Genomic DNA, 25,546 nt, shown 5'->3' with positions numbered 1-25,546 from the left:
GGACAGGGCCGGTCGCACGGAGCGGTCAGCGCCGGCCGGACAGGGCGGTGCGGCAGGACCGCCACGAGGGGGCAGCACGTGCGCGCAGCAGCGCCCCAGGTGGGCGTGGCTTCACCGCGGAGCAGCGGGGCCCCGCCCTCTCCTTGGCCCCGCCCCGTACCCTTGAGCCCGGCACAAGATGGCGGCTGCGACCCTCGCCCGCCGGATCGGCCGCTCAGGTGCGCCCGGACCCTGCCCCGACCGCTCCCTGCGGCGGGCTCGGCGTGTCCCCGAGCCCCGCTGCCTCTCTGTGCCCCTCCCTTACCGTCAGGGTGTTCCACGTGTCGCCCTGCCGTGGGTTGGGGTGTCCCCGTGTCCCGCCGTGTCCGTGCGGAGCGGTTTTGGGGAGCGCACCCCACAGCTGTGGGGGCTGTGCTCTTCCCGTCCTTACCTGTCTGTGTCCCCCAGGTGTGCTGCCCCTGTGCTGCCGCCTCCCGGCGTGGGACAGGGCCACCCGGCCGCCCCCCAGCCCCCTGCAGCCCCCAGGGCTCCCGCTCGCCCCGTGTCGTTCCTTCAGCAACAACAGGATCCAGGTGGAGCTGGACGAGAGCTCAGGTACGGCGGTGTCACCTCAACCCACGGGCATTGTGGGGCACAGGCAGCGTCCCTTCCACTCCTGTCGCCTGGCATGTGTGGCTCTGGGCATGAAAAGTCACCAAAGCCCCAGGTGTTGGAGCTGTAGCTGCTTTGGAGGCTCAGGAAGAAGTGTTTGGGCTTGGGAGTCTGACCAGTTGTGGGCACTTCAGGTGGTTGGTGCTACAGACAAATCCTGGCTGTCATTGTCCCTGCCTGTGCATTGTCCCCTCTCTCGGGGTCCCTGGTTTGGGCACCTGGTAGAGTGGCAGTGCTCCATCAGGGAAGAGCTGTTGGGAATTGCTGTGACCTGGCTACCAGGAATAGCTGTCACGTGCCCATGTCCCTGCACTGAACAAAGGCACCCAAGCCTCTTCCTGTGGCTTCCCAGGTCCTGCTTTCGGGTGCCTGGGTGTCCTCGTGCTGTTCCCAGCTGGGCATGGCTGCAGCACCCGGGCTAAGCACTCCGGGAGAACCTTTGGGTAGGGTAGTGCAGTGTGGGCAGGGACACGGGCTCAGAGCCCTTCCCGTGGTGCTGACAGGCTCCCAGCAGGTGTGTGACCCCCTGGACACAGGCTGTTTGCTGTGACAGAGGCTGCAGGCTCGGCCTTCCCCACTGAGCCCAGAGAGAAGGGAACTGCCTGGCACCGTGACCCGGAAGGTGGCTGGGCTTTGGGACACGTGGGGTGCCACCACATATGGCCTGGCCTGTGCTCCAGTCCACCACCCGCTGAGTGACCCTGGCTTGTGGGTGGATCTGGGCAAAGACAGCACCTTGCTCTTGGCTCTGTTGCTCTGGAAACTTTTAAACAGCCAGGAGTGCTGTTGAGTGGGAGCAGGAAGACACAGTTTGGTGAGGGAAACAGGGAGGTGGGTGAAGCTCCCCTGGGCAGGGCAGTGTGAGCTGCTGTGGGGGGATGTCTGATGTCCCTGTGCGTACCCTGCACAGGTGTTGCCATGATGAAGTTCAAGAGTCCCCCAGTCAACAGCCTCAGCCTGGAGTTCCTCACAGAGTTTTCCATAAGCCTGGAGAAGCTGGAGAACAACCGGGCCTGCCGGGGTGTGATCATCACCTCTGTAAGGGTTTGCTCCTCTTTGGGTCACTGGCAAGGGAGGGCCCCAGGCCTTGGATTGGCTCAGGGAGGAGGGGAGGGCCCTCTTGGAAGGGCCATGATCTTTCTTCTGTGCCCTTTTCTAGCAGAAGAACAACAAGTAAGTGTTGTGCTTTGTCATGAAAAATTAAATCTGCTTATTTGCCAACCTGACACATCCTGTGATACCTCCTGGCTCACTCACAGGGAGCTGCTGGGAGTGTAGTGTGGGGACAAGGTGGTGCCTGGCAATGGGACAGGACAGGTTTTGTGCTGTGTGGCTGATGTACTCACACAGGGACCCTGACCCTGTGTGTGACCCTGTCCTGCTTGTGTTGCGAGCAGAGGCCCAGCCCTGCATGTCATGACAATGGGATAATCCAGGCAGTGGGAGCACTGGGGAGATATTTTCAGAGCCCCAAAAGACCCTGATTTATAGCACACATTCATCACTTTGCCTTCCTCCAACTGCCAGGCCGAGAGCTAAGGGATCCTTTCCTGGGACTCTCAGTGACCTCTGTCTTTTCCCAATTCCAGGCTGTTCCCAAAATATTCTCCTCTGGCCTGGACATCACGGAGATGTGTGGGAAGAGCACAGAGCACTACACCGAGTTCTGGAGAGCCGTGCAGGAGATGTGGCTCCGGCTCTACGGCTCCAACATGGTCACAGTGGCTGCAGTCAACGTACGTCCTTTGGGCCCACCTTCCTCAGGGTGGCATTGCCACCTGCTGCAGCTGCTGTGGGCTGTGTGGGCAGGGACAACTGAAAAACCAGGCTGAAATTTATCCAGGGATGTATCTGTTGGGGTGTTCAGGCAAAACTCGTGTCTGTCAGTTCTGTGGGGTGTGGGAAGGTATGGGAGCGTGGGATGCTGCAGGCTCTGTGTAAGCTGCAGGCACTGCTGGGTTACATTTCAGCATTTCCAGCAGGTTTTGCTCCTCCAGCTGGGGTTTTTGGCCAGCAGTGAAGTGCTGCTGGAGTCGGTGTGTCCACGGATGGGTCATTACATTTTTGGTGTCTTGTTTTCATTTTCCAGGGCGGTGCTGCCCTGGCAGCTCACGGTGGTGTCTGTCCACAGCCCCCCACTGAAGGCACTTGGGTTTTCTCTCAGGCATCCTGTGCAGGGCTGAGCAGCATTGAGCTGTGGAAAAGATGGTCACAAATGGAAGGGAAATCTTCCTTATGAGGGGGGTGAGGCCCTAGAACATGTTGCCCAGAGAAGCTGTGGCTGCTCCATCCCTGGAAGTGTCCAAGGCCAGGCTGAAGTTCTGAGCAACCTGATCTAGCAGAAGGTGTCCCTGCCTGTAACAGGGGGCTGGGAATGAATTGGGCTTTAAGGTGCCTTCCAACCCAAACTGTCCTGTGGGTCTGTAAAACCCTGATAAACATCAGAAATCTTCTTTAGGACTGTTTGGAATTAGGTGACCAGCAATTTGGGGGACATCTGCTCTGTCTTCCTGGTGTCTTCTGTGCTCTGGAGTGATCAGCAAGGCTGGGGGGTGTTTGTAACCATGTCCTGGACTCACTCTGTCCTTCTCTCTGCCAGGGGTCCAGCCCGGCCGGGGGCTGCCTTGTTGCCCTGTCGTGTGACTACAGGATCATGGCAGAGAACCCCAAATTCAGCATTGGCCTGAACGAAGCCCAGCTGGGCATTGTGGCTCCCTTCTGGTAGGCCAGCGCCTCCCACTTCTAATATCATGTGTAGATCTCTGGAAAGAATTCCTCTTCAAGGGGGTTAATTAGTCAGTTCAGCTGGTCATGGCAGTGTGGTTTGTGTGTCAGGGGTCAGGTATTTGCAGCTGCAGGAGATGACACCTCATTTCTGTCCTGTCCTGCAGGAATCTGGAAAGCTTTCAGGCTGCAGAATGTGCTCACATCCCGTACCAAGGACCTCAGTTCTGGCCCTGCAATTAACTCCAGAGCTAGTGCTGGGAGATCTCATGTGTCAGGCTCCGTCTGGGAATAGGCTTTTCTCTGGGTACACACTGTGTCCCTGCACAATCCCATCGTATGGAGATCTCTGAAAGCACAGGGGCACTAAGATACTGACACTCAGGCTCTTGTTTGCCCTAGGAATGTATAAATGTACTGTTGGGAAGGAGCTTTCAATCACAGCAAGTGGGTACCCACAGGCACTGAAAGTAAAAAGAGCAGCTTTTTTACAGAGGAGAGGGAACTCTCTTGGGGTACTCCCAAAAATGGCTCTTCTCACACCATTTTCACATCGTGACTGAGCCCACAGCTGCTGTTCAGAGCACTGAACCTGAGGAGTGGGACCAGGATGCTCTAAGAGCCCTGAGCCTGGGGAGTGGGACCAGGGTGCTGTCAGCTCTTGATGTCTGGGTGAGCTGCCCCTGAGCATGGCTTTCCCTCCCATCTCTTGCAGGTTTAAGGACACGTTTGTGAATGTTGTGGGACAGCGAATTGCTGAACGCTCCCTCCAGCTGGGCTCCCTCCACCCTGCACCTGAGGCCCACAAGTTGGGCCTCGTGGATGAGCTGGTGCCAGAGGAGAAGCTCATGGAGAAGGCTGCAGCTGTCATGGCACAGTGGCTGGCCCTTCCTGGTAAACTTCTGGCAGAAGAGGAGGGGACCTGGTCTGAGTGGGAAGTGCTGGTGCCTGGAGCTGTGTTTTTCCATTGAAAGGGGAGGTTTGGATGGCTGGGAGGTAGGAAAGCTCAGCCCAGTGGTCCCAGCAGCCTTGGGCTAACAGTGACACTGTGCTAACGTTCAGGGCACGTTGCTCCAGCTCAGCTCGTCCTGCCAGCCCTGCTGAGTCAGTCTGGAGGTGTCTGAGCTCCACAGACAAACCGAATCTCTGTCTGTCAGTGAAGGTGTTAGCCCAGGAAAGCTGCCATGGAGCTGAGTGAACAGGCTGGCTGAGAGCTCCTGGGTGGCTGCCAGGCTGCTTTCGTGGTCTGAATCAACTCTTGGCACTCTGGATGGCAGTGATGGGGGTGTGGATGAGGACAGGCAGACAGCACAGGCATCGTATGTTTGGGCTGCTCCGTGACTGCAGCACAAGGCTCCTGGGCTTGGAGAGGGCTCTCCACAGATCTCCCCATGCCGCCTCTCCTCCCTGCTGTCCTGGTGTTGGAGTGACACCTCACCCTCCAAACTGGGGAGCATATTTCAGCTGTGCCCTCTCCTGACTTCCAGGAGGTCCCATGCAGATCCTTCCCCTAAATCAGAGCTGTGTCTGGGTGCAGGTGGCTTCAGCACCCGGGTGCTGGAGCAATTCAGGGTTCCCAGTGTGTGGATGGAGGGGGTCAGTCCTCATTTCATTGTCACAAAGTGTGTGAATAAAACATCTGTTCAGCAGATGTGCTGCTACATCACTGAACCTGGTTCTGTGAGGGTGTGAGCAGATATGTGCTCAAGGCCTAGCTCCAACAGCCCCCGCTGCTCCAGCAGCGTCCACATATCCATGTGGAATGGCACAGGCTCAGGGATGAGCTCGAGGGAAGTGTTGCTGGCTTTTGTACAGCATGGTTGGCAGGAGCAGACTGTCTTGCAGGGATTGAAGGAATTGGTTCAGCTTAGAGCCACAGCAGTTTCAAATACAGAATGTTGTTTGGTTGCTGGTGTGTATTGGAGGTGGATATTGGGCTCTGGAGAGTACAGAAAGAATGAAGTACACAACTTTTTGTTGTCTTTGCCAGTAGATCAGTCATTTCCCCACTGAGCAGTACAGCTATAATTTATTGTATGAGAATTTATCCAGTTCAGCTCCCAGCTGATGGGTTTCTCTTACCCCTTTCCCTGCTGCTTTCAAGAGCACTTTGCTGTGTGAACTATCCCATTAGACCTGCATTTGGTGGCATTGAGAGCTGGTCAGGGGTGAGAACAGGGCGTGTTCCTCATCCTTGCTGTCCTCTCTGCAGACCATGCCCGCCAGCTCACCAAGACCATGATGAGGAAGGCGGTGCTGGACCGCCTGGTAGCTCACCGGGAGGAAGACATCAAGAACTTTGTCAGCTTTGTCTCAAAAGAGTCCATCCAGAAGTCCCTTCGCATGTACATGGAGATGCTGAAGAAGAGGAAGAGCTGAGGATCCAGCTGGTCCCTGGGAGGTCGAGTCACCCTCTGAAACGCTGCAGTAGCTGTTGGTCTCACAGCAAAGCCACCTGCAGTGCCAGCAGTTGGTGACATGCACCTGCTCCCACAGCCACCCAGCTGCCCCTTCCCTTTGTGCCTGTAGAGTGCCTGACACCACTGCTGCCTTCCCTAAGGGCAGGGAGAGCCCACCCAGCCCCCCGAGGAATGGACAGGGACAGGGTCTCAACACGCTGTGGTCTGAGCCTGATGGTCCTTGGATGTCCTCCCTCCTGTCCAGCAGTTAATCGTGAAATGAGGTTTGTCAATAAATCTTCAATGAGGTAGGAGATGGGTGCTTTGTTCCATGGCTTGTCTGTGGTCACAGTGTCCTGGCTGGTGGCCTGTCCCCAGGCTCTGGTTCATGGTGGGCTGGGGGGTCTGGGCACAGCCAGCTGCCATCCTTCTCCAGACCGGGATCTGGGGCAGCCCGTGCACACGACTTGTGGATGGGGCTGAGTGGAACAACTTCATGGGGATTGCTGGTGAGAGCTGGAGCTGGATCCTGGTCTGTGGCTGCAGGAGGAGCTCAGGCTGCCAGCTTCACCTCGACTGGGTAGTGGTCACTGACTGCCAGGGCCTGGAGGAAGGCAAGAGGTGGGAGATGTTCAGTGAGCCACTCACCCCTCACTCTGCTGCTGGGGCTCACAGGGCAGTCACTTGCCCTGCCAGAACCTTCTGCTTGCTGGAGGGGGCACACTGTCCTCAGCCCCAAGACACTCGACACACAAAGCTCTCATGGAGAGGTGCCCAGGTGTGGCTTGGGTGGGCACTGGCAGGGTGCCCCCTGCCCTCCAAGCCCCCATGTCTCATCTGGGGGCTCTGTGCCAGTGATGGGTTGTTGAAGGTTGGCTTGGGCTTGAGTCCTGCCCATGGAAGACAGTAAAAAGCCCTGTGCATCTCTTCTCTTCCCAATGGGGACAGGCAGTGACCCCAAATCCCTTGCCTTTTTCCACCTTTGGGTCCCTTGTCACCTTGAGCCCCTCAAAGAGACACGGACAGCTCTGCAGCTTGGGCCAGCTCAGCTTTGGTGCCTGCTAGGGCCCCAAATGTGTGATCCTGGCTCACCTCCTCCTGGTCCAGCTGGAAAGCGCGCTGGAAATTGTAGATACCAGCTGAGTTGGAGAGGATGCCTCTCTTCAGCTTGTTGCCACACACCACGATCCTGCAAGGGAGATGTGGGTGGATGGTGGGTGCCACTCCTGCCCCTGCTGGCAGCGCAGGGCAGGCAGGGGGCCGCCGGAGTGCCAGGGAAGGGGACAGTGGTGCCGTGGTGGCAGTGCTGACCTGTCATAGGCGCAGTCTGACTTGCCCACGGTGGTGTCGGCGCTGTCGGGGATCAGCCACTTGAAGATGTCGCTGGTGCGCAGGCGGATGGACGGCCAGTCACTTGGCTGGACGTAGGAACAGTCGGCATTGAAGTCCCCCAGGAACATCATATTCTGCAGGGGAGATGGGAGATGTGGGTGGTGGGCTGTTCCTGCCACCAGCCCTCCCATGGCGGTGGCAAGGACCACCCTGTCACAGGGCAGGAACAGGGTTCTCACCCCACCACTCCTGCACCAGCTGCGCTCGCCTCGAAGCAGGGTCCCAGTGTGGGTCAAACAGACCCTGGGGCTCAGTGCCCAACCTCTGTGTCCCCCCAGTGCTGGTGACACTCACATCAGTCCCCCACTTGTCGATGATGGCCAGGTAGACGTCGTAGAGCGCATCAATCTCAGCGACAGCATCATGTGGGGCCGAGTGCAGGGGCACCAGCACAAACTCCTTCACCTCTACCAGGAGAGAGGGATGTCAGCCCCACGGCCACCCCATGCCACAACCAATGGCCACTGGTTCCCCCACTTACTGGTGCTGGGTGCTGAGACCCTCAGGATGAATGGCTCCCGGCTGAAGACATCCTGGGGGTCCTCATATTGGTAGGTGTCCACCACAGACACAACATCTGTCCTGTGGAAACAAAAGGATGGTGACCCTGGGACTTGGCACAGCCACTTTGTCCCCTCCATGGTGCTGGTGGCCCTACAATGCCATGGCACAGGCAGCAGCACTGCCAGCCCCATTACCTGTAGATAAACAGGTACATCTCCTTGTAGTTCTCCCGTCCCAGGGGGCCACTGATCTCATAGTCATATTGGGATGTGGATGCACTGCAGAGACACAAAGGCAGGACAATGATGTGGCTGGGACCATCCTGGATTGGCTTTGGCATGTCCGGGAGCTGGGTGGCCCCAGGGTTTGCACCAGCTGGTCCTGTTCTAGAGTCCCCATGGTTCACTGTGTCCTGGTTGTGGGGTGACATGATGTATAGTAGCTCTGAAGCCCCCAGTGCCTCTCCCCCAGGTGGCTCCTTGGGCACAGCATGACGTGGGGCGGCTCCTGCCACCCTTTCTCTGCAGGGACATTCCTTACCTTCATTTGCAGCACAGCTAAATTAGGTCAGTGAGCAGCCTGGGGCTCTGCAGCACCCAGCGTCACCCTCCCTGCCCTGGCTGCTTTGTGGCCATGCTGGAGGGGACACGGAAGGGGTGAGGACATGGGCTGGGCACACCTGCTCAGGCGCACAAGCTGCCTTTAGACGCGGCAGCAGCAGCTTCCGCATGGTCCCGAGCCGTGCCCTCTCCCAAAACTGGGTCAGCACCCAGCTGGTGGAGGGGCTGCCACCCTGCTGTGGCCAGTTTTAGCCCACCTCAGCAGCCCCTTTTCCTCATAAGGTGCCAGAACCACCCCCTTCAAAGCATCATCCACTGCTGTGCCCATCCTGGGATCCCCTGGCCGCTCACAGGGGACCCCAGGTCCTGGGGGTGCAAGGTCTGCCTGTCCCTTCCTCCCCCTCTCTTCCTTCTGCCTTGTCCTCTTGAATTTTGGAGACAGAGCTTGCCAGAGCTGTAGTTCCTTTCCATCCTGCATGCTCTGGTGAGCTTACAGCTTTCAGAAGGGATTTGTATCACTTGTATCCCCATTCCCTTCACTGGGTTATTCCCAGTGTTGTTTTCAGTGCCTCCTCCTTGCCCCAGCACATTTCTCCTAATGTCCTATTTTCTTCTTTTTCAAAAATAAACTCTGTGTTGATGGATAACTCTTTTTTGCCTCTTACTGCTCAGGCAGCCTGGCTTTCCCTGCTGGTGCTGCCATCCCAGTCCCAGCCCCTCTTGTACCTGTTGAGCTGCTCCATGAGCTCGGTGACGGCGCTGAGGTCGGAGTCGCGCACCTCCTGCACCAGCACCACGTCGTAGCGGCGCAGGACCTGCGAGGCCGAGGGGGACAGCTCAGGGTGAGTCTCCCACCCATCTCCCAGCCTCCCAGCCAGGGACATGGCTCCAACTTCAGCACCATGGGGACTTGCATGTCCCTTGGGGCCAGGGCAGATGTCCCCAGCGGGGCTCAGAGGGACTGTAGGTTGTGCCTGACACCCCAGCAAGCCTTCATCCACCCAGGCAATCCCCAGCACTGTGTTGCCGTCCCATCCTCAGCCACATCCCCATGTCTCTGACACAGGAGCCTTGTTGGGGTCTGTCCCAGCACACAGCCCACCCCCACGGTGCACTGGCTGTACTCACGTTGGTGATGATCTCTGCCACTTCCTTGTTGGACATCTTGGTGTCACCGAAGGCCTGGATGTTGAAGGCACCGATGCGCAGCATGGCAGTGGCTGGGCACAGGAGAGCCACAGCCAGCAGGGACAATTCCAGTGTCACAGTCCCCATTCTTCCAGGATTGATGCTGGGGCACAAGGTTGCAGAGATGGGAGATGAACTCAGAACACTATTTTGAGTTGGGGTAGAGGAAAAAAACATGTAGATCCTTCCAAAGTCCTGGTGTGTGACAGTGTGTCATGGTGGGCATTGCCCAGAGCAGGCTGCAGAGCTGGTGTGGGCAGTCTGCCAGCTCACCACTCCCAGAAGAAGATAAATCCTGTCTCACTGCTGTGAGTCTTCCTCTTCCAGCTCCAGGGATCACTCAGCTCCACTCCCCCACCAGGATGTCTTCGCTGTCACCAGCCCCATCTACCACCGCCAGCATTCCAGGCACCCCAGGCTGTTCCACATCCTTGAACTTCACCACAGCCCCCACTGCTGGAGTAAGGAGCGACTCCTCATCCCAACTTCTCCCAGTTCATCCCAGTCCCACCTGTTTGCAGCTGAAGGCACCAAGCCTGGACCCGTCCTTACCTCGCTGAGCATGCAGCACCTCTGCCCTGCCGGCAGCAGGACGGGCGGCTTTATTCCCAGCCGAGGTGCCGGCAAAGCAGGATGAGTCGGACACCCCCTGGAGGTTTTGACATAACTTTGAGCTCCTTCCCACATTGGGAAACCAAAAATCCCACAGGGCAGCAGGGTGGGGCAAGCCCAGCCATCCCTGTGCTGACACAGCAAAGGACGGACAGGGAGACTTGGGAATGCTGGGGCATTCCTGTGGGACTTGGATGGTATGTGGAGCTTGGGGGGCTGCCATCTGGGGTGGCAGCTAGACCACAGAGTGGGCACAGTGGCCAGGCAGGAGGTGAAGGGCACTGGCCTTAATTGGGTGATTCAGACAGAGTAATTAGAGGGAATAGAAGGAAATGGCCACTGTGTGGGTCAGGCAGGTGAGCACCACCAGCCATGGCAAGAGGGGATGGCTGCGAACCCTGCAGCAGCCCCAGTGTCACCCAGAACAGCCCCACTTGTGACCCAAAGTAGTCCCAGGAGGGCTGGCATTCCCCATGCCAGTCCGTGGCATCACCATGGCCCATGGCATCACCCCAGGATGACAACGGAGCTGGCTCTGGCAGCTGCTCTTGCCAGGACTTGCCAGGCTCTCATGTGCACATCCAGGTTTTGTATCCCCACACCCAGTCTCGGGATGAGTCCCGTGTCCCTCGGTGCTGTGTCGGCACCGAAACCCCCTGGGAAGCACCAAGCCCCCTGGCAGCTGACTCACGTCCTCCCTGCACCCTGTCAGTGCCCTGTCAGCCTGTGTGTGAGGGAGAGCCCCACAGCCAGGCAGGCTCTGTCAGGACGTGGCCCTGTGAGCTGGCGGAAGAGCATCCTGCACCCTGGAAAGGCTGGAGGCCCCAGCCCCGTTCCAGAGTCCTGGCTTTTGCCATCATCAGCTGAGAGGGAAGCAGTGCTCACCACCCCATGGGTGCAGGTGTCTTGATGGCAGGAGCCCTGAGACCTCCCTGTCTCTCTGGCAGGGGGCTGAGGGGCTGGGGCACCAGGGGCTGCTGGGGATACTGAAGGGACCTCCCTTCCAGAGCTGCAGAGGCAGGAAAGGCTCATTTTTAATGGAAGCAGAAAGCAAAACACTTCCACAAGAGCTCAAGGACTCCTTGCAGAGACAGTGGGCAGCTTGGCTGGCACCAGTGGCGCGTGGGCTCCCACAAGGGATGCAGGTGTGTGCTGAGGTGTCCTGGCAGCCACTGGTGTGGGGACAGGCTCAGCGGGCTTTCAGGGTCACCTCCACTGGGAAATGGTCGCTGACAGCCAAAGCCTGCGTGTGGGGGAGAGCAGAGTCACTGACCACAGTCAACTCATAAACCCTGAGCTCATCTGGACCCACTGCCACTTTCATGGCTGGCTAGGACCCCAACGCTCCACTCCAACACCCAAAATTTAGACTGTACCCCAAAATGCTCAATCTGAAGGGTGGATTCAGTACAACAGCTGGATTCAGGCTACCCTTAGGTGCACCTTTGGGAACAGGGAGCCCTCCCACTCTCCCAGGAGCTATGGTGGGACAGATCCCAATGCTGGTGGGCTCATGCCCCACCCGCCCCTCACTCACATCCTTCATCTGGAGGTGGAATTTCTTCTGGAAGTTGTTGATGGTGGCGGAGCCAGGTTCAATGTCTTGGCGCAGGGCAGTTCCACAAGCGATGATGCTGCCGAGGCATCACAGGGGTGTTAGTGCCCACCAGTCCTCCCCATGCCAGCCCTCCTGTGCCAGCCCTGGCCACGGCACCCACCGGTCGTAGGCGCAGTCGGTGTCGGCCACGGTGGTGTCGGCGCTGTCGGGGATGAGCCACTCGCAGGCGCAGAGGGAGCGCAGGCGGATGGACGGCCACTGGGAGCTGGTCACGTAGGAGCAGTCAGCGTTGAAATCACCCAGGAAGATCATGTCCTGCAGGGCAGAGCACTGAGTCCCTGCCCACTCACCTTACAGGGCAGCAAGGGCTCCCTAAAATCTTAAGGGAGATTTCTTGATCTACAAACCCCCCTGAGGTGACCCAGTGTGCAAGGAGAAGCCCCCAGTAATGGCAGGAGGGCCATCCAGCAGCTCCCTGCCTGAAGACTGCTGGGCTGGCACCTGCTCTGATGGGTACAAGAGGCCTCCTGTTCATCAGGGACATGTTCATCCCACCTGCCCACCTGGCTGCCCAGCGTTGAAATCACCCAGGAAGATCATGTCCTGCAGGGCAGAGCACTGAGTCCCTGCCCACTCACCTTACAGGGCAGCAAGGGCTCCCTAAAATCTTAAGGGAGATTTCTTGATCTACAAACCCCCCTGAGGTGACCCAGTGTGCAAGGAGAAGCCCCCAGTAATGGCAGGAGGGCCATCCAGCAGCTCCCTGCCTGAAGACTGCTGGGCTGGCACCTGCTCTGATGGGTACAGGAGGCCTCCTGTTCATCAGGGACATGTTCATCTTCATCCCACCTGCCCACCTGGCTGCTCTGGGGAAGAGCCAAGCTCCCCAATGCTGCTTACGTTGGTCCCCCACTTGTTGATGACATCGGAGTAGACATCGTAGAGCGCGTCAATCTCCTGTGCTGCGTGGCTGGGCTCCGAATGCAGAGGCACCAACACGAACTCCTGCACCTCTGCAGGACAGCTGACCATCAGCCCCTGGCTTGGTGCAACCCCTGAGCAGGGAATAGGAACCCCAGGAAACCACCCCAGGCCAAGCCCCAGCTACTGGCCAGGAAAAGCAGTTGAAGGGAAAGGGTGTGTTGAGTTTGGTGCTGTGCCTGTCCCTCAGACTGGAAATTCCAGTGGGGAGCTGCATGCCTTTGTGCATTGTTTGGGGTTTGCTGCTTGTTTCCCATTAGCATTTGCAAGCCAACATGGTTTTGGGCAGGAGATGGGATACTGTGTGTGCCCTGAGGAGGTTCTCAGGAGATGCAGGTGATGGCAGGGGGTAGGCAGTGGAACAAATTGGGAAATGGGACATGATGGGAGATATAAGGGATGGGGGATGACAGGTGATAGGAGATGGTACATGATGGGAGATGGCACCCAGCCAGAGGAAGTAGGTAGTGGTATATGGCACAAGATGGGACGTAGCATGTAATCGTATGTAGGACACAATGGGAAGCAGCTGGAGATGTGAGATGGCACATAACTGGAGAGAACTCATGGTGGGAGATGACAGGTGATGGGAGGTAAGAGATGGCACATGGTGGGAAACAACAGGGGTTACTGGCCATGGTGAGCAGGGACATTGGACCCCTGGGCACCCATGGGTGGGACCCTGGTGGAGGCTTGCAAGCCCTTGGCAGGCACAGCTCTGGGCTCAGCCCTGCGTGGAGGGGACCCTGTGCCAGGTCTGGGCATCCCCCAAGGTCGGCTCTGCTCACGTGTGGTGGGTGAGGAGAACTTCACAATGAAGGGCTCCCTGCTGAAGGTGTCAGTCCCACAGGGTTCACAGCCATCATCGTAGTAGTAGCTTCCCAGCACGGAGACCATGTCTGACCTGAGGGAGGAGAGCAGGCCAGCCCCCAGCACTACTCCTGCCACAGCCAGGGCCCCCAAAGATACCCATCTCCTTTGGGGGCTGCTGGGGAGGGCAGCAGGTGACACCTGGCAGCATCCCTTACCTGTAGATGAAGAGGTACTGCTCCTTGTAGGTGCCCCGACCCAGGGGGACGCTGACCAAAAGGTCGTATGGGTGCTCCCCAGCACTGAGAGCAAGTTGTGGAGAGGGTGAGAGGAGGCTCCTGGTGCTTCCCAGCATCCACCAGGCTCTCTCCAGCTGAGCCAGAAGTGCCCTGGTGTGGCTGGAATCCCCCCCCAGAATTCCTTTGCAGTCACTCCCACACCAAGCCCTTGGGGTCACCTGTTGAGCTGGTCCATGAGGTCATTCACAGCACTCAGGTCGGCATCCCGGACCTCCTGCACCAGAACGATGTCGTACTCCGACAGGATCTGGGGGGACAAGCTCAGAGCTGCTCTCCCCTGGCCAGGAGCTGCTCTGGGGGGCCCTGTGGTTGCCTGTTCTGGCCTGCAAAGGCTCCCAGGTTGGCAATGGAAGGGCAACAGGGACCTCAGGGCCAGGGATGGGCACCTGTGTTGGTGTGCTCTGGCTTGGAAGGGCCCTGTCTGTCCACCACCCCCCTGTCCAGCAGCTGCTCCAAGGGAGGAACCTGGGCAGCATCAAATCCACCCAGCCTTGACTGGGGACCAGGAAGGGTGGAGATGGCCTGAGATGGAAGATGGTGATGGGGGAAGAGCAGGTGAAGGTAGATGAAGGCCTGGAGGGATGGATGGATGGATGAAGCAGGTGTCCCACTGCCCAAGCTGGCTGCATCCCCAAGAGCAGAGCATGTCCAGGCCTGCTCCTCCCCCTCTACTCACAGAGACGATGATATTTGCCACGGTCTGGTTGGACATCTTGGTGTCCCCAAACGCTTTGATGTTGAAGGCACCAATCTTCAGCGTGGTGGCCACGTGCAGCAGGAGAGCTGCGACCAGCAGCGACAGCGCCAGCCTCGAGGCTGCCATCCTGTGCAGAGGTGCAGAAGGGGCTCAGACCTCCTCGCTGGGAGAGGGATTTGGGGCAGACAACAGGGATAACCAGGGTATTCCCACTGGCCATACTGGTTTCACTGGGAGGCACCTGTTTTCTAAAGGCACCATCAGGATGCAGGGATTGTACACCTCTGTTGCATGGGGCCTCATCCTACCTGTCCCTCCTGGAAGGAGGCAAGGTCACTCACAAGGCTGGAGTGGAAAATTCCCTGGCCAGCAAGTAAATGCCTTTTCACGGTGACACAGAGCAGTCACTTCCTCATTCTCCATGAGGAAGAGCTCAGCCTGGACACCTCTTGTGACCTGGGTCTGGTAGCAGTGGCCAGGGACCCCAAAATCCCTTGGCTTGTGCCTCTCCCACCTTTCTCTGGATCAGTGCCAGAGGCCCCAAAGCCCAAAGACAGGAGCTGTGCTGGGACAGAGCAAGGGACAGATCCTCCCTGACACCCCTCCCCACCTTCCTCACTGCCTGCAGCATCCTCACCTGGGGTAACTGCCCCTCCCCTGTCCCCCGTTCCCCAGCAGTGCCCCTGCCCCGTCCTCACCCAGCTGGCTCCCTCAGGACCCTCTGCAAAGGCAGTGCTGCAGCTCCCACCCACGGGGAAGGCGTTTGGGAAGTATTTCCTGTGGCACTCGACTGCCTTGGGGTAATATTTCACCAGCGTGTGGGATCTGAGCCCTGCCCAAGCCTGGGTTCCCGAGCACCTGAACTCACCCAGAGCCTGAGAAACAGCCTGAGAGGACAGGCAAATGCTCCAGCTTTTGGCACACCAAATCTGAGCCTGAGGAAGGATTTGCTGGCCTCAGGCTCACTTTTCCTTCTGGGGCAGCTGCTCTAGTTACACCCTCACTTTTCCCACTCGCACTCCTGCTCCAAACTCTTCCCTCTAACACCACAGTCCCTTCAGCTGATAACGCAGCCATTTGGCAATGCCATGATTTGGACATGCCAAAAATTGTCCAAAGCCTCATAAATCCTCTCCAATCCTGGAGAGCACAGCAGCCTCTGAACCTCCCAGGCAGAGGCGCCTACAAGGAGCATATTCACCCCAAGCTGCACCCGGGTTTGGCCCAGCAGAGCATTGTGGTAGAATTGAGCTGGAGGAGGTGACACTGTCAAGGGAAGCTCCTGGGGGTGCAGGAAGAGAAGAGAGAGCAGCACCTACCTTTGGTGTTGTCCAAGGACTCTGGGAGGGGAAGGATCTGCACCTGCATTTATGGAGAGGGACACTCTCTCCTTGCCAGGTGGTTGCCCAGCCAAGGATCATGTGAGGCCGCAGGCTCCATATGGCATTTTTCACGGAAGCAGAGGTCTGCTCAGTGAAAAAAGAACTCTTTCAACCTCTGCCAATGCCTCCCACCACAGGTAAGGCCGAGAAGGGATTAAAATGACAACAAGAGCTCTGCAAGGTGGAATGAATGTCAGAGATCTCTTGTGGGGATCAGCAGCTTCCCAATACATGGCATGGGCAACTCTCACTCATCACCAGATACAAATTCTCTTAAAGAGTGTTTATTTCACCAACATGAATCCTTCCCATCCAGCACCCCACATTTCCAACAAGCTGTGAGTGTGTGCTGGGGCCAGCAGGAGCCATCCCAGTGTGGTCTTTGGGTGTGAAGCTGAAAGTCCCAAAAGAATGACAAATCCCTGCCATGGTGCCCATCCCCAGACCCTCCCCAGGCTGTCACCTGCCTCAGGTCCTGTCCCTGGGAGGGCCATGCTGTGCTGGGGGGTGGCAGCCCTCCACCCCAGCCACTCCTCCAGCTCACACAGCGCTGTCCCAGCGGCCTTGGCTGATGTCCCTGCCTCCAAAGGCAGCTGCCATGTTTCCCAGGAGAGCCCCTGCAGTGTGCGGTGATCCTGTGGGCTGGGGGGCCCGGCCAGCCTCTCCCCTGGAGCCAGGCACCCTCCAGGGAAGGGGGGCTTCCCACAGTGGGATCAGGGCTGGACCTAGATGCCCCCACCAGGCTCCCCAGGCTGGACCCAGGGCCAGGTTTCCCCAGCCAAACCCTCCATGGTCAATCCTGCTTCAGGCCAGGAACCCCCCAGGGGCCAGACCCAGGACCAAGACCCTCCTGAGCCATGGTCCCCCAGATCCTGTCTCACCCAGGCTAAGACCCCCTCAAAGTAGAGTCCCAGGGCTTAACACCACTTCTGGGCCAAGACCCCACAAAGATCAGACCCCTTTCATGCCAACACCCCAGGGCTGGACCACCCTCAGGGCCAACATTCCCGCCAGGGCTAAGCCCCAGCGCCAAGACCCGCCCAGGGCCAGTTCTCTCCCAAGCCAAGAGCCGGAGTAGCCCAAGGAGCAGCCCCAGGGTCGATATCCCCTCACGCCCAGAGCCCTCCATGCTGAGACCCCTTGACTCAACCCCAGCACCAGCCCCCGGGGCCAAGACCCCCCTCAGGGCCAGGCTCCTCCCAGGGCTGGGACCGCCTGAGTCCCCCAGAGCCAGATGCCCCCATGTCCGGGTGCTCCCCGCCCATCCCCGGGTCCGGTTCCCTCACGGCCGAGCCCCCGCTACCCCCGCGGGTGGGCCCGCCAGGGGGCGCTGCGGGCGGCGTCAGCGCGTGACGTTTTTTGTCCTGGCCGGGCCGCCGTAGCGGCCGCCAGTCCGCGCCGCCGAGGGGAGGCCGCGCCGAGCGGGGCCGGGACCGGAGCGGGACCGGAGCCATGAGCGACATCCGGCACTCGCTGCTGCGGCGGGACGCGCTGAGCGCCGCCAAGGAGGTGCTCTACCACCTGGACATCTACTTCAGCAGCCAGCTGCAGAACTCGCCGCTGCCGCTCGTGGACAAGGGCCCCACAGATCTGCTCGAGGAGTTCCTGTTCCAGGTCCCCAAGGAGCGCGGAGCGCCGCCCAAGGTGCGGCACGGACACGCGGGACGGGCCCGGGAGGCGCGGGGGACGCAGCCCCGGCGGTGCGGATGGAGGGCAGGCCCAGGAACTCAGGACGGGATCTCTGCTGGAGCCTGAGGCCTCAGAACCGGACAGGCCCCCTCCGGCGCGGGCTGCTGTGGGCAGGGCTGGGTCCCTGAGGCTCTGCTGCTGCTGCGGGCTGAGATGGGCAGGGCTGGGTCCCTGAGGCTCTGCTGCTGCGGGCTGAGTCCCCCAGACGACAGCACGGGGTCCCTGGGGTGCTGGTGACTGAGGGTTTTTGGCAGGGAGGGGGCTGCTGGCCAGTCCCTGATGGGTTGCCCAGGAATCCGGGCCCCGAGGAGCTGTGGTGGAGGCCCTGGGGACTGCCCGGAGCCCCTGAGTGCTGCAGCTGGGCCCTGCCGGGGTTTTTGGGTGGGTTTGGGATGGAGCTGGGGCTCAGAGATGAGCAGTGAGGAGCCACAGCTGCTGGTGAGTTTGGGATACGTGGCCCTGCAGCCTTCAGTGCTGCCGAGGCCAGCTCTGCCCCCCTGCAGTGTCCTCAGTGCTGGTATGAGCAGAGGGAGGAAATATTCCCCCCCAGCAATGTCAGTCTCATCTCTCACTTGGTGGGCAGCACTTGCAGGTGCAGCAAGCACCAGCTTTGGGTATCCAGGTGTTCAGATGAAACCTGGAGCTTTTCAGTGTCACCACATAAATGCACTGGTGGTTCAGGAAGCTTGAATGTGTGTGCTGTGCATAAAGATTGGTTCCTTCAGCCCAAAGGGAGGCTCTCAGCCTTTACTGTTCCTGTCTTTTCTCTTGGTTTGTGGTCCTTCAAGAGGCTCAGTGTATTTTACAGCTTTGCTTTTGTTTTCTTTCAGAGACTGACCCCACTTCAGGAACTTCAGCTCCTTGAGATCATGTGCAATTATTTCCAAGAGCAGACCAAGGATTCAGTCCGGCAGGTCATCTTTTCATCTCTCTTCAGCCCCCAGGGGAACAAAGCAGATGACAGCAGGATGGCCCTGCTGGGGAAGCTGGTCTCCATGGCAGTGGCTGTCTGCAGGGTTCCTGTGCTGGAGTGTGCTGCCTTCTGGCTGCAGGTACAGCTCCTGTGCAGGCAGGGGTGCCTGGGGGAAGGGGTCAGGGCGTGCTCCAGGGTGGGCACAGTGAGCTGGGGCACAGCTGGGCACACTGCTCCTCCCTGGCAGTTTCAGCTGCCCCCATGTCTGTGCTCTGGCATCAGGGAGAGCTTTGCCAATCCATTCATGTGGTGTAATGGAAGAAAAAATATTTGGGTGTTTTTTTTTTTACTGTCAGTGAAAGTTTTAATAATTTCCCCCCCCCCCCAAACCCTGCATATTAAAAGGGCTCAGTAGAGGGTTTGGGCAAAGCAGGGAGCAAACCTTGGCAGTTATGGTCACATTGCCTGGAGAAGCTGACTCTGGAGTTTGAGAAATAAACCCTTCCTGATGTGCAGGTTTGGGTGTGGAAGAGGCAAACCCCTGTTTGAAATTTGGGCACAAAATACTTGTGTCTATCTTCTGTGAATGCAGTAGGTTGGAGATCTCTGTCTTCTCCTTTCCCACTGAGATTCCCCACTGTGGGCTTTGGGAAGTGCACCTTTGTTCCTGCTGCCCTTGTGGGATGTGCAGGAGTCACAGCTGACTCAGGGGCAAGGTGTATTTTTATTTCAGATGGCAGCTTTTAAGTGATGTGAGGATTCCACAGAGTATTTTCCACATCAAAAATATCAGGCATGGCAGCTGAACCAGTTGCTCTGGGACTGGACCAGATGAACTACAGAATGGTTTGTGATGGAAGGGACCTTAAAGCTCATCCCATTCCACCCACTGCAGGGACACCTTCCACTGTCCCAGGTTGTTCCAAGCCCTGTCCAGTGTGGCCTTGAACACTTCCAGACCAGGCTGGAGAGGCCACAGCTTCTCTGGGCAACTTGTGCCGGGCCTCACTGCCCTCACAGGGAAGAAGTGTTGCTGAAGTAGTAAAAACAATAAATCTCTAAGTAAAATATTGATCTAAAAGGTTTCAGTTTTAAGCCACAGATAGCACCATCTATTTTGACACTGCAAGACAATGGTTTTATTTCTGTGAGAGTGGGTGTTTGATGTGCTGAGGGAGAGCAACCACAGCAGCAGTGCCTCGTGGGGAAGGTGGGGACCCAGCCCTTGAAGCAGCCCGTGGCAGGTGTGATCTGGTGTCCCCTGTGTGCTGTCCCTGCAGAGGACCCCAGCTGTGTTCTGTGTGAGGCTGGCCCGAGCCCTGGTCGATGACTACTGCAACCTGGTGCCAGGCTCCATCCAGACCCTGAAGCAGATCTTCACGGCCAGCCCTCGCTTCTGCTGCCAGTTCATCACATCAGTCACAGCTCTCTACGACCTCTCTTCAGGTAAAAGTGCATGTTTTGGAGTGAGAGGAGCAGTGAAATGCAACAGGAATTAACTGTTGCAAGAGATGTAACTGGTTGAATCCTAAAGACGTGTTACCATGTAATTATTGCCAGAGGAAGCTCAGGGGTGTGGCTGTTGCCTCATCTGACATTGGGTTGAGAATAAAAATAACCACTCTGTGACAGAATTCCAGCCTGGTTTGGGTTGGAATGGACCTTAAAGCTCAGCTTGTTCCACCCCCTGCCATGGGCAGGAACACCTTCCACTAGACCAGGTTGCTCCAAGCCCTGTCCAGCCTGGCCTTGGACACTTCCAGGGATTTGGAGTCCACAGCCTCTCTGGGAAACAAGGGAGAGTCTTTGCTGGAGAAGCAGTCAGGAACATCTGACACAAAGGGCGTTGTCCCCCACAGAGGGCAAAGGACATGGGACCTTGTTGACTGAGCAGCTCTGGGAGTGAAAGTTGATCTGTCTGGGCTCAGTCAGCCCTGAGAGAGCCTGTCAGTCTGATCCCTTCCAAAAAGGGGAGAAACAAGTTCTGAATGTTGGCAGGCTGGAGCAGGATTTCTGTGGAGCAGTGGTGAGAAACACAATCTACATAACTCCAGTGCACTCTTTAGCTGTGTGTGTGACCTGCCAGTGGTACAGCCTGCCTCAGCTTGTTGCTCAGACACTTGCAGGTGTCTAAAACAAGATTGATTTAGCTCTAGTCAGCCACAGAAAGCTCATGGTAGACCAGAGAACAACCATACACTAAGTACCAACACCACCTCTAATCCAGAAAAGCAAGTGCTGTTATTGATAAAGGAAATGCTTTGCACACTCTTCTCCAGATAAACAGCTTGGCATTACTGAGAGTAAAAGAAAGGTTCAGGCTTAGTCTTTATGTTGATTTTATAAAGTATTTGGTAGAGCTGAGAGCATATTTTATATCCCATCATCATTGCAGAAAGACATGTCAGAAAGGAAATAACCTGAGTCATAGGAAGTAATTTTTTAATTCCTTAGTTTATTTGAGATGTTTTTGGTGACACAAGAAAAGGGAGCTTGCTCTTCCAATCCAACATCCCCCTGTGACAGGATGATGTGTCAGGGTTTCTCTTGTCTGTAGTCAAGTTCATGACCATCTTTCACTTCTCACCTGAAGCTTTACATAATCTTATAATTCTTTATATGTCATGTAATTGTGTTGTTGCATTGTGTTTTTCCACAAGACACGTTTGTTTAGGTAAGTAAGTATTAAATGAGTTAAGTTATTGGCACTTCCTTCTCTTCAGCCAACAAGCTTTTCCTATTTCCCTTGCCCATTGTACTTCCTGTGGCAAGGGATAAATGGAGACTTAAATTAGGGAAAAAATGAGCAGGTGATGGGTGGCAGAGAAGAAAATGACAAGAGAATCTTTGCTGGGGAAGGGGATAACCTATCAGTGTTTGGTGGTGTCTTTGGAATAGGTGGGGAAGGTGACAGGAACATGGTTGTGTCCTGGAACAAATTACCTTTGGTGTCTTGGGAAAAACAGCAGAACTGGGGAGTTCAGAAATTGTAATTGGGACACTGTAGCATGGGTGTGTGTGAGAGACTAATTAGCACCTGAACTAAAGTAATAAACAAAGTAATAAAGGCTCAGCTTACCCAGCATGAACTCTCCTGTCTGCAGATGACCTCATCCCTCCCTCGGACCTGCTGGAGCTGATTGTCTCGTGGATCTTTGAGGACCCTCGCTTGATCCTCATCACCTTCCTGAACACTCCCATCGCAGCCAGCCTGCCCATGGGCTTCCTGGAGCTCGCCCCGCTCACCGGCCTCATCCGCTGGTGCGTCAAGGCTCCCCTGGCCTACAAGAGGAAGAAGAAAGCCTCTCTCTCCAATGGACACGCTCCCAACAAAATTGCCAAGGACTCCGCTTCAGGAGAAGACGGGGATTGCCACCAGCTGTACTCCAAGCTGCATCTGAGTGTCCTGCAGGTTCTTATGATGCTCCAGGGGCATCTGACAGAGAAAAACCTTTATGGGCGCCTGGGGCTGGTACCCTTTGACCACGTGGTTCCTCTGGTGGAGGACATTAACAGACTGTCTGATGAACTCAATCCTCTCAATGCATCCAAAGAGATTGAACTTGCTCTGGACAGGCTGGCTCAGGCTTTGCAAGTGGCCATGGCATCAGGAGCTCTCCTGTGCACCAGAGGTGAGTTGTCTGTGGGGCTGGCAGAGACCTGGCAGGGGATTCTTCTCCTCCAGAAGTTGTAAGAGGCAGTTTTGGGGTGAGGGAAAGTAAAGATCAAGGTGTTCACAGCATATACAGTAGTTTCCCCCTGTTAGAAAGTGATAGTGCACAAAATAGTTCAGGAAAAATATCTGGATGGAGAGTAAGAAAGGAGAGATCACTGCTGTGGGTGGGTCAGGCATTGCTTTGCAGAGTGGGGACTGATCCACAGCCCTGCACTGTGCACCAGGGGTTGTATCTGGGTGTCTGACATGGGGACACTTTGTTCCCCTCAGAATTGCCTGTAGCTATTTAAAAAGCACTGTTTGATTTTCTTCAGTTTAAGTTCTCTCAGTTTGCCTGCTGAGGAGAGGCCATGAAGCACATAAACCCCTGGGTGGGTGTGCTAGACAAAGAATTTGAAAGCAAATAATACCTCTTCAACTGAAACTTCTGGGACTTCAGCTCACCTATAATGAGACCCCATTACAGGGTGTCCAAATTCAGCTAAACTCAGTAAAAAAGGGCTGCTAACGTGGCTTTTGTCTGGCTTTCCTGTCTCCAAAGCCACTTCTTCCCAAAAGACATGCAGAGAGATAAAAGGGAAGTGGCCCAACACAGGGCAGGGTCAGCCACACACAGTCTTTTCTTGTGATATTCTCTTAAAACCAGACAATTTTAGGTTATACCAGAGGGCTTGAAGCTCTCCAACAGCTGGGGTATTAAGTGCAGACCACAGCTGTCTCTGCCTAAGCAGGGATCTGATGCTTTTGTCCTGGCTGGACCAGTGCTGCTGGTCAATTTTCAATGTTCTTCATCATCTTTTTATAAAGTAACTCGGAGTGTTATAAGAACAAAGACAAGTCAGAGGTTTTTGATCTGAGGGCTGATTTCTGCTGTGTTTGTTCTTAGCTGGAACATTCTGAGCACTTGCTCTTTCTGTGGAAGGTAATTCAGTGTAAGGGGCTGCTGAAATACCAGATACTTCAGTGTTTTGGGGTTGTGTGTGTCTACAAAGGCAGGAGCTTGTTCTTAAGCTTCATCAAGGGGATATGTTGTTAGATTCCTTGGTTCTAGTATTCTGCTTTAGCAGAAGTTTGGAGATGGCAAAAAATGTGCAATTTCTAGTTGATAGATTCCAGCAAGAAAACCCCAATCCATACTTTACAGTAGCAGTGGTTAAAAAACCCAAAAGCAATACAAACCAGGTACTGGGCAGAGTCACACCTTGTCCTTCCTGTGTCTCAGTTACTTCTTGTTGATGTATTGGTATTGCAAAATCCATCCTGAGGCTTCTCTGTCTTAAATGTCAAACATAAATAACAATAAAGGGGCTGGTGGGGAGAGCTGGTGAAATGGAGAAACATTTTCTCTCCTATGAAGGTTTTGGGCCTGAGAGAGGGATTCTTGATTTCCTGTTGACTCATGATGATGACAGATTACTGACAGATTCAGTAATCAGTAATTAATCAGTAAAATTAATTATTATTCAGTAATCTGACCTTCCTAGAAAGGACAGCAGAGAGAAAACCACTCTAATTTCTGTTTTATTCTTATTTTTAATGTTGTGTCCTCTTTCAGATGACTTGAGGACTGTGTGCTCCAGGCTACCACATAACAAGTAAGAGACTTTTTGCAGCTGTGTTGGCTTTGATGCATGTTCCAAGACACTCGAGGGCTTCTGAGACAAAATTTCCTCTAAAAATTTGTCCTTGTGGAATTTGGCCTTTGTTCGTGTGCACTTTAGCACGAGGATGAGGGTGAGACAGTGCTGGCTGCTTCTTCCCTGGGTTCCTGACAGAAAGGGGCTTCACTGCTCCCACCTGTGGGTGATCTTTCCCAGTGTGTGTTAGAACAAAACCACAGGACAGGGAAATGGAATTCCAGCAAGGAACCTGCCCTTAAACTGTCCCATCTCTAATTCCCCACTGGTTTTACCCGACTCTAAGCTCTCGCCTTGGCAATTGCTTCTTGCCTTTTTGCAAAAAGAGCAGGGCTTTAAAAAGGGGCGGGGGGGAAGGGAGGAAAAAAGTCTCCTGAAGCTGTAAAGAACAGAATTGTGTCACCGCTCTCCTGGCTCTCAGCAGCGCTGCGAGTTGGACGTGACTTGTCCTTAGAGCCAGGACAAAAGCTGCTCTAATCACCTGCCTCTGTGTGGCTTTCCTCCCGCAGCCTGCTGCAGCTGGTGATTTCGGGCCCGGTGCAGCAGCCGGCGCACGGGGCGCTGCCGCCGGGCTTCTACCCGCACATCCACACGCCTCCGCTGGGCTACCCCGCGCTGCCCGCGCACCCCGTGCAGACCTTCCTCCCGGGCGTGAGCTTCCCCTACCGGCCCATCCGCTAGCCCGGCTGTGCCCCGGCTTCCCCGAGCGCCGGGAAGCCCCAGAGACAAAACGCAAAGGCCCGGGAAGCGCCTCGGCCGAGCTCCGCCCGCGCCCTCGGGCCGCGCTGGGGCTGGGCGTGGGATGCGGACCCCGGGACAAAACCGGGGCACGGCGACGGGAAACATCGACTCCAAACCTCTGCGGCGTGTGGAAGCTCCTTTGGTGCTCCTCAAAGGCGTTCTGCAGCAGCCCGGGGCTGTCTGCAGCAGGGTGAGCCCGGCTGCTCTGCCTGAGGGAGGGCCAGAAGGGAAGGCCTTGCGTGATTTTTTTTTTTCCAAGCTATTCCACTCCAGCCTGCTTGTTTCTTTGTAAATGTTTGTATCTATAGCTACAGAGTATGTGTACACTGTATATTTTTGGAAAGGCAAACGTTTGTTTCTGAAGCACAAGGTAGAGTAAAGCAGCACTTCCTATTAAAGGAAACAATTTAAGAAGCATAAAAGAAATCTGCTGCTTTCTTTTTCGAACAATTAGAACAATTTCAAACAGTTGGATTCTTCTCTTTCAGTGATTAGAAGGCCCAATTTGTCAGGCCTGTGCTGGGGTGGGGACAAAACCCACCTGGGGCTGCAGTGAGCCATCGATCTCCCTGCTGGGGAAATGCCCTGTACACCTCACTCGGTGCTTCTTGAGGATGTGGGGTGAGATGTGGGGTGTTTGGTTAATGCTGGAAAACTGGCCAAGAGCTGGCAGTGCTGTGCTGGCCAGCTCTGAGTGCAGCATGGGAATGCATGGAATCATCCTGGTGGTGTCCAGCCCCTCTGCTGTCCCGCTGTGCTTGTCTGAGCCCCCTCTGCAGGATGAAGAAGCAGGAAAAAAGGGGCTCTTCCTACACTTCAGAGGGGTGACAGTGACCTCTGCTGCTGTCCTGTGAGGGGAGATGTGGCACCTGTGGTTCCACACTGGCTGCAACAAAAAGGGCAAATTAAGGTGGGAAAATCTGATTTAAATGGAACAGCTGGAAGGAGACTGTGGAAGTGGAAGGTTAATAATTATCATGGAGTCGTTAGGGTTGGAAGGGAGCTCTGCAGATCCCCTAGTCAGCCTCCAGTTCAGCTGAACCCGTCATAAAAATAGGACCTTGAACTTTTGGTCAGGCACTTGGACTAGGCAATCCTTGTAGGTGCTTTCCGACTGAAGCATCCTGACTCAT

General features: G+C 56.1%; 3 protein-coding genes across 3 annotated transcripts; 2 read left to right on the top strand and 1 right to left on the bottom strand.

Annotated features, from left to right (window-relative positions):
- Positions 1-121: 121 nt before the first annotated feature.
- Positions 122-6,088, top strand: ECI1 (enoyl-CoA delta isomerase 1). The gene is made up of 7 exons (XM_041401946.1): positions 122-218; positions 448-594; positions 1,562-1,689; positions 2,241-2,387; positions 3,251-3,372; positions 4,091-4,269; positions 5,588-6,088. Exons 1-7 carry the CDS (start codon positions 179-181, stop codon positions 5,752-5,754), a joined length of 930 nt encoding a protein of 309 aa, XP_041257880.1. The 5' UTR covers positions 122-178; the 3' UTR covers positions 5,755-6,088.
- Positions 6,089-6,327: 239 nt separating this feature from the next.
- LOC121334421 lies at positions 6,328-14,501 on the bottom strand. Its single transcript, XM_041401565.1, is given in 17 exon segments — positions 6,328-6,378; positions 6,867-6,963; positions 7,086-7,240; positions 7,461-7,594; positions 7,597-7,748; positions 7,865-7,948; positions 8,957-9,045; positions 9,359-9,521; positions 10,916-11,039; positions 11,225-11,273; positions 11,568-11,664; positions 11,749-11,903; positions 12,489-12,604; positions 13,358-13,473; positions 13,598-13,681; positions 13,837-13,925; positions 14,355-14,501. Coding segments are annotated over 17 exon segments (1,902 nt in total).
- A 2,639-nt stretch (positions 14,502-17,140) lies between these two features.
- On the top strand, positions 17,141-24,839 carry CUNH7orf26 (chromosome unknown C7orf26 homolog). Its single transcript, XM_041401976.1, has 6 exons — positions 17,141-17,401; positions 18,277-18,498; positions 19,640-19,805; positions 21,464-21,991; positions 23,591-23,630; positions 24,182-24,839. The coding sequence occupies exons 1-6, from the start codon at positions 17,210-17,212 to the stop codon at positions 24,351-24,353; spliced, it is 1,320 nt and encodes a 439-aa protein (XP_041257910.1). The 5' UTR covers positions 17,141-17,209; the 3' UTR covers positions 24,354-24,839.
- The last annotated feature ends 707 nt before the right edge of the window (positions 24,840-25,546 follow it).

The sequence above is a fragment of the Onychostruthus taczanowskii genome, unplaced genomic scaffold (assembly GCF_017590055.1).
Source record: "Onychostruthus taczanowskii isolate IOZ18803 unplaced genomic scaffold, ASM1759005v1 scaffold19, whole genome shotgun sequence".
NCBI lineage: Eukaryota > Metazoa > Chordata > Aves > Passeriformes > Passeridae > Onychostruthus > Onychostruthus taczanowskii.
This window is presented reverse-complemented; position numbering and strand designations above follow the sequence as displayed.